Source organism: Sciurus carolinensis, chromosome 3 (assembly GCF_902686445.1).
Source record: "Sciurus carolinensis chromosome 3, mSciCar1.2, whole genome shotgun sequence".
Taxonomy (NCBI): domain Eukaryota; kingdom Metazoa; phylum Chordata; class Mammalia; order Rodentia; family Sciuridae; genus Sciurus; species Sciurus carolinensis.
The window spans coordinates 182,403,104-182,416,857 of record NC_062215.1 but is presented as its reverse complement, the minus strand read 5'-3'; the positions used below and the strand labels follow the sequence as shown (position 1 = coordinate 182,416,857).

Sequence of the window (13,754 nt, the reverse complement as noted above, 5' to 3'; positions counted from 1 at the left end):
GGCACCATCGAGGTCGGCCCTAACACGATGCCACTGTTCTCCTTATAAAAAGGGACATTTGGACTCAGCTGTGCACACACAGAGATGGCCAGGTGACGATGAAGGCACAACTGGGTCAAGGACCGAGTCGCAGCAGCCCCAGGAGCGGGGGAGCGGGGACAGAGCCGTCCTGGCCTCGGCAGAAGCAATCCCGCCCACCCAGACCTTGGGCCTCAGCCTCCGGAGCCCAGAGGCACCTGGTCCTGGTCTCTGGTTGCCCAGGTGTGGCAGGGCATCACAGGGTCCCCGCTGAGAGAGCAGCTCTCTGAGCCTGGACGGCAGAACCACACAGCAGACAGACCCAGGCAGCGAGGCCACCAGCAGGAAGTCCTGCCAGAAAGTCCATCGCCCGTCCATTCGGAGGTCCATGTTGAAAGCAGTGAAGCCCAAGCTAGATGCACCACACTTAGGAACTTGGGGTAAATACAGGGAGATGGTTCCAACGCCCCCCAAGCAGCTGTGACACCCTCCGTCGCAACCACATCAGGAGCATCTCTGGGGCCAGGAGGCCCAGCACCTTCCAGAGTTGTCATGTGAAGAGTAAGAGGGGAGACACACAGGGTCCCCAGCGGGCCAGGCCTGGCTGACCTGTGAAGCTCAAGGATGCAGAGCTCATGCCTTAGATCTGACACTGGTTCACAGATAAGACACCAAAGGCACAAAAAGAAAGAAAAGACAAGTTGGACCTCACAAGAATCAGAAGACTGTGCGCTGAAAGGCGCCGTGCGCAGAGCGAGCCCCAAGCCCTGCAGGACGGGGAATCTGCCTAGGGCTGGTGGGGATAGGACCAGACACACAGAGAACCCAAACATGCCACCAGCCGGACAACAGGCAGGCCGACCAGCACCTCCCTGGAAAAGGCGTCCCAGGCAGGAGGCGCCGGGAAGCACACGGCAAAGCCAGGACCACCAGGATGGCTTCCAGGAAAGCAGAACCACACCCTGGGCCAGACCTGAGCACCCGAGCCTGACGGGGAGTCAGCGGGGACGGAGAGCCATGCAGAGGCTCCTCCGAGAAGCCGAGGAAGGGTCACCACCCGACCCCACCCGTCCTCTTCTGGGTGTGTGACCCCAGAACTGAAGCAGAGACCAAGAGCAAGCTCCACACCAAGCTCACAGCCGCGCCAGACTCACCACGGCCAGTAGGGGGCAGCCCCTCACAGCCCACCCTGGCGGGCTGAACAGGATGCTGCCTGCACACAGCGGTGCCCAGCGGGGCCTCAGCAAGGGAGGAGAGGCCGACTCCATGTAGAGGATGAACCTCGAGGCCTTGCTGGGTGAAGGACCCAGGGCCCAGGGAGGTGGGAGCAGGGCTGTGGGGTCCCTCCACTGTTCTTTTAACTTTTCTGTGAGTTTAAATTTAGCAAATCAATAGTAAGGAATCAAATATATGGAGGAAAGTCAAGTCAGCTAATGTTCGGGCCTGGCTGAGAACAGCAGGGTCTGGAGGTCTCGTGCAGGAGGTGTGCCTGAGGGCCCAGAGGCCAACTCCAAGGTCTCCGCCTGGACAGAGATGGGACGACTAGTCAGACAAAACAAAACACCACCAGAGCCTTCCCTGTCCCTCCCAGTCAGTGGAAGCAGATGGCATGGTGGGAGTTGGCAGCACTGTTGGCCCTGAGTCCAGAGCAAGGCGCATAAACCCCAAATCCAGAACCCAGTACCGTGGACCAGGCCCTGCTCCACCCACGACTCGAGTGGCCGTCTTCTGTTGCAGCGTCCAGAAGAGCATAACTGCAGCAAGCTGTGCTGGCCCAAGACCTTCCCTCTACGCAGCAGTTACAGCCTGTTCATAGGCCCGGGGTCCGGGAAGCCCAGGGACACATGGGGACCAGGCCCCAGGGCCAGATTGCTTCAGCTGCCCTGTACCCTCATCCAAGCACCGTGAGGCGGATGGTCACATCCTTGTTCAGCCCAGCACACTCTGTCAGGGTGGCCAGCCTGCCCTCTGCCTCCACCCCACGCCCCGCCCACCCTCCACCTCCACCCCAGGCCCCGCCCACCCTCCACCTCCACCCCAGGCCCCGCCCACCCTCCTCACCACCTCTCACCAGCGCTATCTTATTGTCAGTGCTCCTCTGATGCTCATAGGCCAGGTCACACACAACACACAGGGCGCTGCCCAAGCCTCTGGTCAGGGGCAGATTGGGGTCAGCTCCCTGGGACAAGAGCTCCTTCACGATCTGCAACAGATGGGTTCCTCAGTGGCCACGTGTCCCCTCCCCTTACTGTGGCCCCCTCTAGCCACCCCCTGGGCACTTTCCATGCAGCCCCCCAGAGGCCCATGCTGGTGGAGCGGTCACTGGAGATTCCTTAGGGAAAAGCAGGATCCTATCCCCGGCCTGGTTCTGGCCTTTTCTCCATGGACAGTCCACACAGCTGCTCAAGGGCCCTGGCTCCTATCCTGCTTTCTAGCCAGAACTGAGCCCTGGACAGGCCCAGTTCAGGTCAAGAGCACACCAGTTGCCTGGATGTCCCGCCACCATCTTCTGAGCCATGCTGTGCCCCGGGTTAGGTTCTGCTCCCCGGCTGGAACCTGGGAGCAGAGTTCCTTTTATTCAACACCTACTGTCCATGACAGTGCCTGCCTGCACACAGTAGATGCTCAATAAAGAAGATTCAGTGAAGGGCAGGCACTGGCTGGGGGCAGGGCCTGGAGGACCCTCCAAGGTAACTTCCAAGACCCTCCAAGGCCCCTCCACGATCGCTGGTGTGGAAGCACTCACCAGGTCATTCCCACTAGCGATGGACAGGGAGAGCGGGGAGTGGCCACTCCAGAGCAGGTTGGAATTAGCCCCGTGGGAGAGAAGGAGCCGAACTATGTCCCTGGCAGACTGTGAGGGAGGAAGCACGTCAGGTTACAGGGGCAGCCACTCCTAGGAGCGCCTGCGGGAGCAGCAAGCATATGCCATGAAGCCCGCGAAGCCACACCCCCTCCCACTCCCGGCACCAGCCCCAGGGGCCACCGTGTTCCAGATACGGATGGACAGAGGTGCGGGTGGGCGAATCCTCAAACTGATATGTTCTCTAAACATTCGTCATTCCAGATGGACAACAGGAGGGATGCTGAGGCATGAGGGACCTAAAGCTTGCTTTCAAAGGAGCAGGGAACTCGGGACCCCACGCCCACACTAGCAGGGTCTGACACATGGCAGGCCATGGGAGGAACGGTCTTCCCAGGGCCCCACTTGACCGACAGGCCCCATCATGCTGGAAGGTGGCCATGCGCTGAGCCCTCCGCCCTCCTCCCAGGGGACACCTCTGCTCCTCTTTGCTCAGAGGCCAGCGCCCCCCAAGCAGCACTCTGCGCTTCCCAGTCCTGCTCTTCCCAGGAATGCTGCAGGGCTGGCACCCTCCTCCTCACCAGGGGCTCCCCTGGGCACTCTGCTGAGGCCTCTGGACGTGGCCAGCAGTGGGCCATGGGGACCTGCTCCTTCCCCTCTGGTCTGCTGCCACCTCTGACTCCCCCAGCCCCTCCCAGGCTCAGTGTCACCTACTGGCCTGCCCCTCAGGCTTCTAGCTAAGGTTATCACCCTGTTCCTAGGTGGGTAAACTGAGGCTCAGTCCCCATGTGCCCCATGGCTGACTGCATAGGCCCCCAAGGGGCAAGTCTTGATTTCTAACTTCCCCACCCACTGAGCTGCCCGGTCTCTTCCAAGTGGCTCCAGCACCCAGCCTGCTGGTAACGAATCCCAGAGGCAGTGCTGCCAGGCTGGGGACACCACCCCAGGTTCGGGAGGCTGGGGCCACCCTGGGGCCTCCAGTCAGACAGCATGGTGGCAGCTGACGGGGGCAGGCAGGGTAGGACAGTCAGCCCAGAACAGCAGCTCCCACACCTGTCTGAACAGCCCGCGTGGACCTGGCCTGCCTGCAGCACGTCCACAGCCTGGCCTGGGAGTCTGCTGGGTGGAGCACGGCATCCCCGCCATCTCCTGTCACTCTGACCTGCAGCATTCCACTCCACTGGGCAGCACTGGAGTGGCCATGCCGCTGATTCTGAACCCCAGGGGTGGCATCGTGAGAACCACTGACCTGGACCTCAGCAGCCAGGACCCCCATAGGGAGGGGCCGCACACCAAGGGTGCCCATTCCCCACCTGAGCCATCTGCTGTACACACACGTGTACTGACCCACAAGGACAAGCTCACAGACGTGTCCGTGCACACAGGTCTGAGCACAGCTGCACACATACACACACACCATGGCACAGGAAACTACGGAGGCTCTAGGGCCACAGACCTCGAGCTCCTCGCCTGCCCGTCTTCCCATCCTCCTGGCTCCGGCTTTGGCTTAGTTTTAGATGAGTGCACACACTTTCCACGAAGCATCCCCAGCACTGGGCAGGCCAGTGGACCCAGGCCAGGGCCCTGCAGCCACTCACCTTCTTGCTGTCTTCCCGCTCACAGGCCACGTGCAGAGCTGTCCTGCCTCCCTCTTCGGGGACACACGTGTTCATGTTGTAGTAGGTGCTGGGTGGGCCTGGCTCATTGTTGAGCTTCAGGCTTGAGGGCGGCAGGTCCAGCTGGATGCAAATGAAAGGTTCAAGATCTGGCCCGAGTCCCCCCACCAGTGCCCAGGGACCTGCCACTTGCTGGCCAGGGAGGTTATGAGTGGCACACCACAGCACCCAAGACACTAAGTTTCCTGCCCACTCTGCACCCCTCAAAACCCTCTTGTGCCTGGCTCCATGTGCCTGCCAGAGCCACCTTGTGCCCTCCACTCAGGGCTCCCATGCACCAGGAAATGCACACCACACACCTGGCATGTGCACGTCCCTAACAGTTTCTGTCACCCCAGGGGCTGCACGAGGCTCTGTGGGCACAAAGAGGAAGACGAGGGTGTTCCACCCTTGGGGGCTTGGATCTCTGCAGGGGAAGTGAGATGTGGTCCAATGGCACGTGGTTGGGGGTCCTTGGGAGCTCAGAAGGCCCAGGAAGTCTTCACAGGTGGAGAAGACTGCAGCATAGTGTGAACTAGAGGCCCAAGTCCACCTGGACTCCCCACACCTGTCCTCCATGCACACCAGAGCTCAAGCCCATCCCAGCCTTCAGAGGCTGCTGCAGCTGCACCCCAGAGAAACCTCAACCAGAAGCATGCCACCCTGCCCTGCTCCCCTCTCACAGCTCCTGGCCAGTGGGCATCAGCCCACCTGAACAAACCCTGGGAGATGTTGGTCCCCTGAACCCTGAGTGCTGTCTGCCATGTTGTCCTTGCTGGCATAAGGAGCCAGGACAGGCCAGCAGCCTTCCCAAGGAGAAGGACACAGGCTAAGGTGGAACAGCATCCCTGACAATCAGGCACTTCTGCCGCTCAGAGTTGCTCAGGACCCTACCTTCTGAGAGAGCAACAGATGAGTGGAAATGGGGTGGGGAACTACAAGAGGCCACCCCTGGCTGCAGAGAGGCAGCTGTCAGACTGGGTGGGAAGTGGGTAGGGCCCAGCCAGGGAAAGGAGACTCAGTGAGCAGTGGGCTTCTGCTTGAGGAGACTGGTCCTGGGGACATGTACATAAAGACAGACCTTCTAAAGGTTGCCTGAAGTGTCCTGCAGGACCCTTACCCCAGCAAGAACCCCTGAGCTCTGCTGAACTGCATGGATAATAGGGACTCCACTCACTGATTTCTCCTGATTCATCTTGCCCTTGGTGTCTAACATATGTGCTGGCTAAATTTGCTCAAGTGACCGGTGGTTCTGCTCCACCCACACTGTTTCTGTGCCTACTCCAGAAGGGGCCTTATGAGCTCAGTTGAGCACAGAGCTGTACCACCCATGCAAGCCCAGAGAGAACCCCAGACCCCTGTCCCGCCCCCGTGCCTCAGGCAGCCGCACCTTGCTGAGCTTGTACATGTGGTCCTGGTCAGTCGCCTTGGCATCCACATAGGTGATAGCATGGAGCAGCAGCTCTGTGATCCTGACCCCCTCCTGCCCTGGAAGGGCAGCAGCAATGTGGAGTGGAGTCAGGGACCCCAGCTGCAGAGGAAGTGAGGATGGGGTGAGGCAGGCCATCCTGGAGCCAGGCAGGTGAGAGCCCCAGTGGATAGGGCCAATGCCAGGGACATTTCTGCCTGGCCTGGGGGAACGAATGCCCTCTTCCTAGCACCATTCTCCTCACCAACCCACATCCTACAGGACAAGGAGGCCCACAAGGGCAGAGGGAGGCAGTGCCCACTTACGAGTAGATGGACAGGAAATGCTTGACAGGCCACACAATCTGTACGTGTCCAGGGCCACACTCACAAGTGCTGGGCCCACACCAGCTTGACTCTAAACCACTGTCCAACACCTTCTTCTAAGAAAGCCTTTCCTGGCCCTGCCTGGCCCTGGTTCAGACACCACCACACTCACAGTCCTGTGGCTCCTGACTGGCCTTCGACCTGCATGTTCTCACCCAGGGCATCCCTGGAGGTCACAGGAGGACTGTCCACAGTGCTGGCAGAACAGAGATGATCGCAGGGAACCTCGCCCTCACACAGAGCTGAGAGCCCTGCCCACATCCAAGTGGTGCTGTCCACCCTCCCCCAGCACAGGGCCCCCAAATAGGACCTCACTCAAACAGGAAGGCCTCCCCAGGGGAAAGCACTTCAAAGCCCTTAAGGGAGGGATGCAGATGACCCAGACCACAGAAAGAGTCAGCAGTGGGAGGGCCAGTCAGAGGACCTGGAAGAGGAGCTGCAGGTGCCCCTTGTAGAGTTAGGGAGAGGCGCAGTGTCTGCATTCCCACTGTGCTGACTCCAGGAAGGACAGGGGTCTGCAGCCTGACAGCAGCCTCTGGTGAACCCTGTGCAGCCAGAGCCAACAGCTCCAACACTCCCTGAGCACACAGCACAAGGACGCAGGCGAGAACCAGCCCCCACCCTGCACTGGGGAGAAGCCACACTGAGGGCCCAATGACCCGCACACCAGGAGTGGTGGCCCACGTGAGCACCCCGAGAGGCCTGTGGTTTCCCAGTGATCGTGGCCTCACACCATCAGAAAGGTCAGCAGGATCTCACATCCACAACACCACCTGGAGGTCTCAAACTTTCCAAATAAAACCACTGAAATGACAATCATTGAGCTAAATGACAGAACAGATTTGACTGAAGGGTGAATTGGGGGACGATGAAGCCAAGGAAGCTTCCCCAAATGACAGACGTACAAAGAAATGGAAAGCACACTCCAGAATCAAGACAGAACAAAAGGAAAGAATTGGGAGACATGTAAGAGATCCAACAGGAGCCCCAGGAGGACAGCAAAGAGAGAGGTGAAAAGAAGTACTCACAAAATAACACAAGAAAACTTTGCAGACCCAGACTGACCAGTGCCAAGCAAGAGCCACTAGCAAATGAGGCAGAATGGGTCTCCTACAGAGGCACAATTAGGAGAGAGTCACACTGGGCCTGAAGCCCACAGATGCTAGAAGAGAGCGAAGCAACATCACCAAAGATCTCAGGGAAACAGTTCTGAACAGGAGTTTTAATCAAGCAAGAGGGTAAAATAATGAACTTTGTGGTAACACACAGACCCAGTTTCCCACTACAGAGCCTCTCAGCAGGGAGGATCAGACTACAATCAACAGAGAGCACACAAGAGAAGCCAAGAGAATGTGCCAGGCACAAGCACACCAAGAGCACAGACCTTGAAACTCGCTGCCAGACCAAGGTCACACGGGCTGCGGTGTGAGGCTGACCTGTGCCCCACACAGAGGAGGCAGCGGGGGGGGGGGGGGGGGGGCAGAGCCTCTCATCTTGCTTTTGGGGATTCTTTCATCTGCTTTATTTCTCCTTATATATTTGAGATACCCTGTTGAGAATAAGTGCAAGGCTAGGTTAGCCCAGCACAGTTCTGCCCGCTGAAGCGCTAGCCCTCCGTCTCTGCCAGCCAGACGGCAGCATGCCCCGATGCGCTGCCAAGGTCAGCGTCCTGCTCACACCCTGGCAGTGCTCTGGGATTTCCAGTCATTCCACATAAAAAAGCAGGAGCCTGCTCTGCTGCCCGCAGGTCACTGTGCCCAGCTCTGCACAGAGTCCCAACAAGGCCCTGCCGCGAGTGGTCCACCAGCCCTAAGGGTAAAGGGGAAGTTGGGGCAGTTCACAGTGAAATGCTGGTGGCTTTAAATGCATGAGTGCTGTGGTCTGAAATGCTGTGTCCTCCCGAGGCCAGGGGTCAGTGGCGTAGTCCCATGGAGGTGCTGTTGGAAGACTGTGGAACCTTCCAGAGGCAGGCCCAGTGGGCAGTCCTGGGGCTGTGCCTCGAAGAGGGACATAGGATCCAAGCCTGTCCTCTCTCTGTGTCCTGGCTCCTGATGTGCCACCCTGGCCCAGATCCAAACGATCAGGCATGGGAACCTCCAAACCATGAGCTGCATGAACCTCTTCCCTACACCCATTGTCTCTGGAGTGTGGCTCTAGCAACGTGAGGCTGGTCTAAGGAGCAGAGGCTCAGCCTTGCCACCCACAGGAGAAACACAAGGTCAAGCCTCGCGGAGGCGCCCCTCCACCCACGGGGGCAGACGCGACTCAGGCTGAGGCTGTGGAACAGTAGGCACCTGCTCTGCTGGAAGGCCCCGTCCAGAGGCATGCGGCCAGCAAGAGCACCGTGGGGGTGCACTCTCCCAGCAGTGACCACACAAGTGCTGCTGAGGGCTGCCCTGGATCACAGCACCGCCATCTCAGTAGAGACGCAGACGAGGTGGGACAGCCATCCAGCAGGACCCAGGAGCACAGGAGACCTTCTGCGCACTGATGTGGAAATCCCCAAGGTCTGCCACATAAGCAGCAGCAGAGCGTGTGTGGCCTGCAGGTGTGACCACGGTGTGCAGGCCTGGGGCCCCTCCTCTGCCGTCTGAGTACCGGGAAGTCTTCTTTCTTCAAGATTTTTCAAGTTGGTGCAAATTAACCTTAACAGCACGTGGACTGTTGAGGCTGTTTTCAGCTCTGCTTATTCTACTCCACAGGACTGTTCACGTTTGCAGGCAGCCTACCCTGGCCCCTGCCGGGGGGGTCACAGCAGGAGCCCTCTGGGACCTGGCTGTGGTCTGAATGCTGCTCCTCCAAAACCCTAGGCATAGAACTGAGGACCAGCATGAAACAAGACTGACACGCCAGGCGAGAGGAAAAGGAGGCCCATCGGGGCAGGACCACTCCCAGAGCTGTGCGGCAGGAGAGCTGGAGGGCCTCAGAGCTGGGCCAGAGTGCTCCCTGCGCAGGGGACAGTGCGTGAACAAGAGGCCAAAGAAGAAAACCCAAAGAGCCCCCGAGGCACAAACACACTGCAGCACTGACCTCACAGACAGCGCTGGAGGCCCAACTCCGTCACCAGCAAGACGCACACGCTTGCTAAACAGCCCCCATCTGGGCAGGAACAGGCTCACCCTGCGCTGGCCCCACAGCCCCAAAGCCTAAGGGGGCAGCGCAGGAGGCCCGTCTCCAGAAAGGAAGTGTGGGCTGGGGTCTGGACAGGAAGGCCATGTTTTCCTCAGTTAAGTGACCTGCTGGCCAGAGCCGCGGGGTGGGACACCACTGCGCACACCCTGGGAAGTGCAGGCCCCCAGCTCCCTGCGAGTTCCTGCAGAAGGTGCGTCCTGAGTGCCGCCATCCTGGTCGTGCTGGGAAGCCACGGGCCGCACACGATCAGCCACCCCGGCCACTGCTGCCCGCCTCTCCCTCAGCTCAGGGCCGCCACACAGCGCAGACCCCGCCTCCACCCCAGCTGCACGGCGTGGGCGGCACCGGGCCCTACCTGTGGTGGGTACCTGATGTCAGTCCGCGCCCCCTTCTCCAGCAGCAGCCTCACGCCGTCCACGTCGCCGGCCTTCACGGCGAGGAACAGCACCTGCATGGGCACGCTGCACAGGTTGGGGTCCGCACCGCGGCGCAGCAGCAGCTGGATGGTCAGCCACCGGTTTCTCTGTCTGCAGGGATCAGCACCAGGGGTCACGGGTTGCAGGGAAGGTGAGGGCACCCCCAAACCCAGCTGCCGGGACAGGATCCCCAGGACAGGCAGGCAGTGCTGCCTGGGCGTGGGCCCCACAGACACCGCACCCCAAGCTTCACAGACTTCCAAGGCCCCAGTCCCTACCCGGGAGGCGGGCAGGCGGCCGTGCCACACCATCAACTGTGGACGCCCCAGTCCCTACCCGGGAGGCGGGCAGGGTGGCCGTGCCATACCTGTGGACGCCCCTGCTGACTGCAGCCTGGGCTGCTGGGCGCTCGGCCTCCCTAGGGTCGCTGGAGGCCAGGACGGAGGTGGGCCAGCCCCTCCAGCACCACCAAGTCCGCAGTCTGACAGGAAGTCACCCTGCCCCCACACCTGCCAGCACACACAACACTCACACAACATAACATACCACACACCACAAACCACACATGACACACAAACCACACATACAACATGCCACGACACAAAGCATGCATAAAAAAGGCCACATTCTACACACCTCACAGCACAGACCACACACAATGCATGCCACACACACAACACACAGGTTAAACATGCTACACACCACACACATCACATGACACAACACACACCTCACACCACACACAACACATATATGACACACACTACACACCATACACAACACAACACACAGCACATACCACACACAGCACACACCTCACACAACATGCAGAACACATACCACATGCCGCACAGATCATAAACCACAGAACACAACGACACATGCACCACACTGCACACATACACCCCACACACAACACATACCACACAACAGACAACACGCGGCAAATGTCGAACACTACACACAGTGGAACCCCACACCCCCCCCACTCTGCTGAGGGACAGACCTGCACCGCAGGGCTCAGCACAGGCTTCGTCAGCGCGGTGTGCTGGCCCTGTGGACGCCCAGGGATGGACTCACAGCTCCAGAGACAACTTTGTGCTGCAGGGAGCCTCGCACACCCCCCGCGCCCGGACGCAGACCTACTTGGCGATGCACTGTGCCATCCTCCGCACAGTGCCCTTGTCCAGGCAGGGCCCCTGCAGCGTGCTGTAGGCCTGGGCGCTCTTCTCCAGGATCTCCCTGGAGAGCTGGATGGAGTAGTTGTACATGCAGACCATGGACTGGAACTTGGACTCCTCACTGCTCAGGGTGCGCGCGTCCACGGCTTCCGCCTTCTCCCCCAGCTCTCTGTCCCCGTCGCTGGCGCTGCCCTGCATGGAGGGGGACTCCTCCCTCGGAGGGCTGCTCTGCTGACCCGTGGACTCTGGAGACTGCCGTGTGCCCGGGGACAGGCTGCCCTCCTCCAGGCTCTGGGCGGGCACACTGGCCTCATGGAGAGACTCCACGTTCACATCCGGAAAGCAGCTCAGGGTGACCGGGCATTTTGGAGGTGCCTTTGGAGAGCGCCAGGAAAGCAGTTGGAAGAGGCCGGGAGGTAGCCTGCAGCACCACGGCGAGGGCGCGGCCCCTGGCAGAGCCAGGCACAGTGCCCGCCCAGATCACAGCAGCTGCTCCCACCTTGCCGCAGACCTCACAGGAGGCCAAGCTGGCCACCGCCAGAGACACAGTGCCGCACGTGGCCCCTGAGCTCAGGAATCGGCCCATCAGCACTGAGATCCAGCAGTGGGGCCACGCTCATGCTGTCCCCACTGACTACACACAGGAAGGACCGTACCTGGGGTATTTAAGCTGAATAAGATGCATTATTAAAATAAATTGCACCCAGCACACTTTGGAAGCGTGACTACTTGGAAGCTGAGTTACAGATTCAGAGTCACCTTGTGGCCTGCGTCGTGTCCTTGCCAGTGGTGCTGCTGAGGCTCACTTCTGCCTGGAGCCACAGAGCAGGGGCCGTCTGACTGCAGCACCACGGGCCACCAGAAACCTGGTAGGAGCGAGGCTGTGCCGTGGCGTCTGTGTGGCACCACCCTGAGCAGCACAGCCAGGGTGGAGCCAGCTGCTGAGTGTGGCTCAGAGGGACACCTGCTGTCACATCCAGGCCACAGCCGGCAGCCCTCACTCTTCCTTTGGACCCCTCCCCCACCTGTCACTCAGCCAGTGAGAGCCTGGTCTGCACAGGAGGGCAGTGCAGGTGGACACTCAGGGGCAGGGACAGGCAGTCAGCGACTGACAGGGCCAACCTGGGGCAAGGTCCTCTCCGCAACGTTGGGCCTGAAGGACGCGCTGGGATAGTAGAGGAGGAAGCTTATGCTGAGCGGCGTGAGGCCCTCGTCCGTGCACTTGTTCACGTCAGCCCCATGGTCCAGGAGGAGGCTGACCACGTCGATGTGACAGTGTGCCTAGAGGAAGGTAAGGGCCGGCTCACAGGGACAGCAGAGGCTACCGGCAGGGGTGAGGCGGCCCCTTGTGAGGCGTACGTGCTGGCCGGCTGAGGCGAGCTCCCGAGGGAGCCTGGTGAAGGGACAAGCTCAAGCCTGACAAAGGGTGTGAGGGTCAGCATGCCCTCCTCTTCCTCTGGACCTTGTGGGTCAGCCCTGGTGGGTGGCTTCACACGCGCTGGCCAGGAGCAGGAGTGGACGCACTGCCCTCCCGCACCTCTACTTCTGCAGAGCAGCAGCAGAGGGTCCCGCCCACCAGAGACCCCGTCTCAGCATTCCTCAGCATCCCCAGGTGGTGGGGGCTCACAGCGGCCGCTGCAAGCACAGTGTAGCCCGTGGCGTCAGCCACGTCCGGATGGGCGAGGTCGTCCTTCAGGATTCCGTAGATCCAGTCACGGTCCCCTTCCTCAGCCTTTAGGATCATCTCTACGGAAAGCCGCTCCTTAGGCCCAGAACGTGCAAAGCCATCGCGGCGCCCTTCCAGGATGGCACCCATATTCCAGCTGCTGTGAGCCTTCTTGTTCCTGGCAACACAGCAGGCTTCAGTGACCACTGACCCGGCCCTGGACCACCCAAGGGCCCAACGCCTTCCATGAGAGAGGGCCCCAGGCACTATCTCCCTGTGACTCCTGCTCTCCTGAATCCTCAGCTACCCCAACAAGCCACTCCTTGGGCACCCTAAGCCCCAGTGGTTGCACTACCAGTCAGTCATGGTCAGGATGGAGCACACAGTGGGGGGACACGTCACCTGGGGGGTAAAGATGCTCAGACTAAGTGTCTGTGCCAGCAGGAATGTGCTGGCTGCAGGGGAGCCCTGTGCATCTGATTCATCTGAGCCACTCATGGGCTGGGACACACGTTCCCACAGCAAGGCCCTGGCTGGGAGGAGGACAGCACACACATGGGTCCACTGCTCAGCACCAAGCACCCACCTTCTACCCTCTGCTCACTTGCTTTTCTGTTTGAGTAAAGAACACACATGTCTCATGGCCCAACCACCATACAATGCTGAAGCCTCCTATGCACACACAGCCCCCTTTTGCAATCAACAACCCATGTTTTATGACAACTTTTGTACTCAATTGCTGTCATTGATTAGGGCACTCAGTCTACATTCGCTGATGGATAGATGGGTGGGTAGATGGATGAATGGATAAAGAGGTTATTGGGATGGGTGGGTGGATGGATGAGTGGATAGATGGATGAGTGAATAGGTGGATGAATGGATACATACATGCATGCATGCATGCATGGGTAGATGCTCGGATGAGTGGATGGATAGATGGATGAGTGCATGGGTGGATGGGTGGATGAGTGCATGGGTGGGTGGATGGATGAGTGGGTGGGTGGGTGGATGGATGAGTGGGTGGGTGGGTGGATGGATGAGTGCATGGGTGGATAGATGGATGAGTGCATGGGTGGATGGGTGGATGAG

At 59.9% G+C, this 13,754-nt stretch overlaps 1 protein-coding gene across 11 annotated transcripts in view; it reads right to left on the bottom strand.

The window, feature by feature from the left end:
- Ankmy1 (ankyrin repeat and MYND domain containing 1) overlaps positions 1 to 13,754 on the bottom strand; it is a 57,945-nt gene that overhangs the window by 21,802 nt on the left and 22,389 nt on the right. For all 11 annotated transcript variants that reach the window (XR_007107824.1, XR_007107825.1, XM_047546190.1 and 8 more), the window contains 8 exons: positions 12,627 to 12,843; positions 12,122 to 12,280; positions 10,965 to 11,374; positions 9,758 to 9,929; positions 5,867 to 6,007; positions 4,420 to 4,560; positions 2,765 to 2,872; positions 2,090 to 2,221 (listed from right to left, as the gene is read on the bottom strand). Coding sequence is in view for 9 of the 11 variants with exons in the window: in XM_047546190.1 (XP_047402146.1) it covers positions 2,090 to 2,221; positions 2,765 to 2,872; positions 4,420 to 4,560; positions 5,867 to 6,007; positions 9,758 to 9,929; positions 10,965 to 11,374; positions 12,122 to 12,280; positions 12,627 to 12,843 (1,480 nt within the window). In the remaining 2 variants the exon portion in view is untranslated. The remainder of the gene's footprint in view (positions 1 to 2,089; positions 2,222 to 2,764; positions 2,873 to 4,419; positions 4,561 to 5,866; positions 6,008 to 9,757; positions 9,930 to 10,964; positions 11,375 to 12,121; positions 12,281 to 12,626; positions 12,844 to 13,754) is intronic.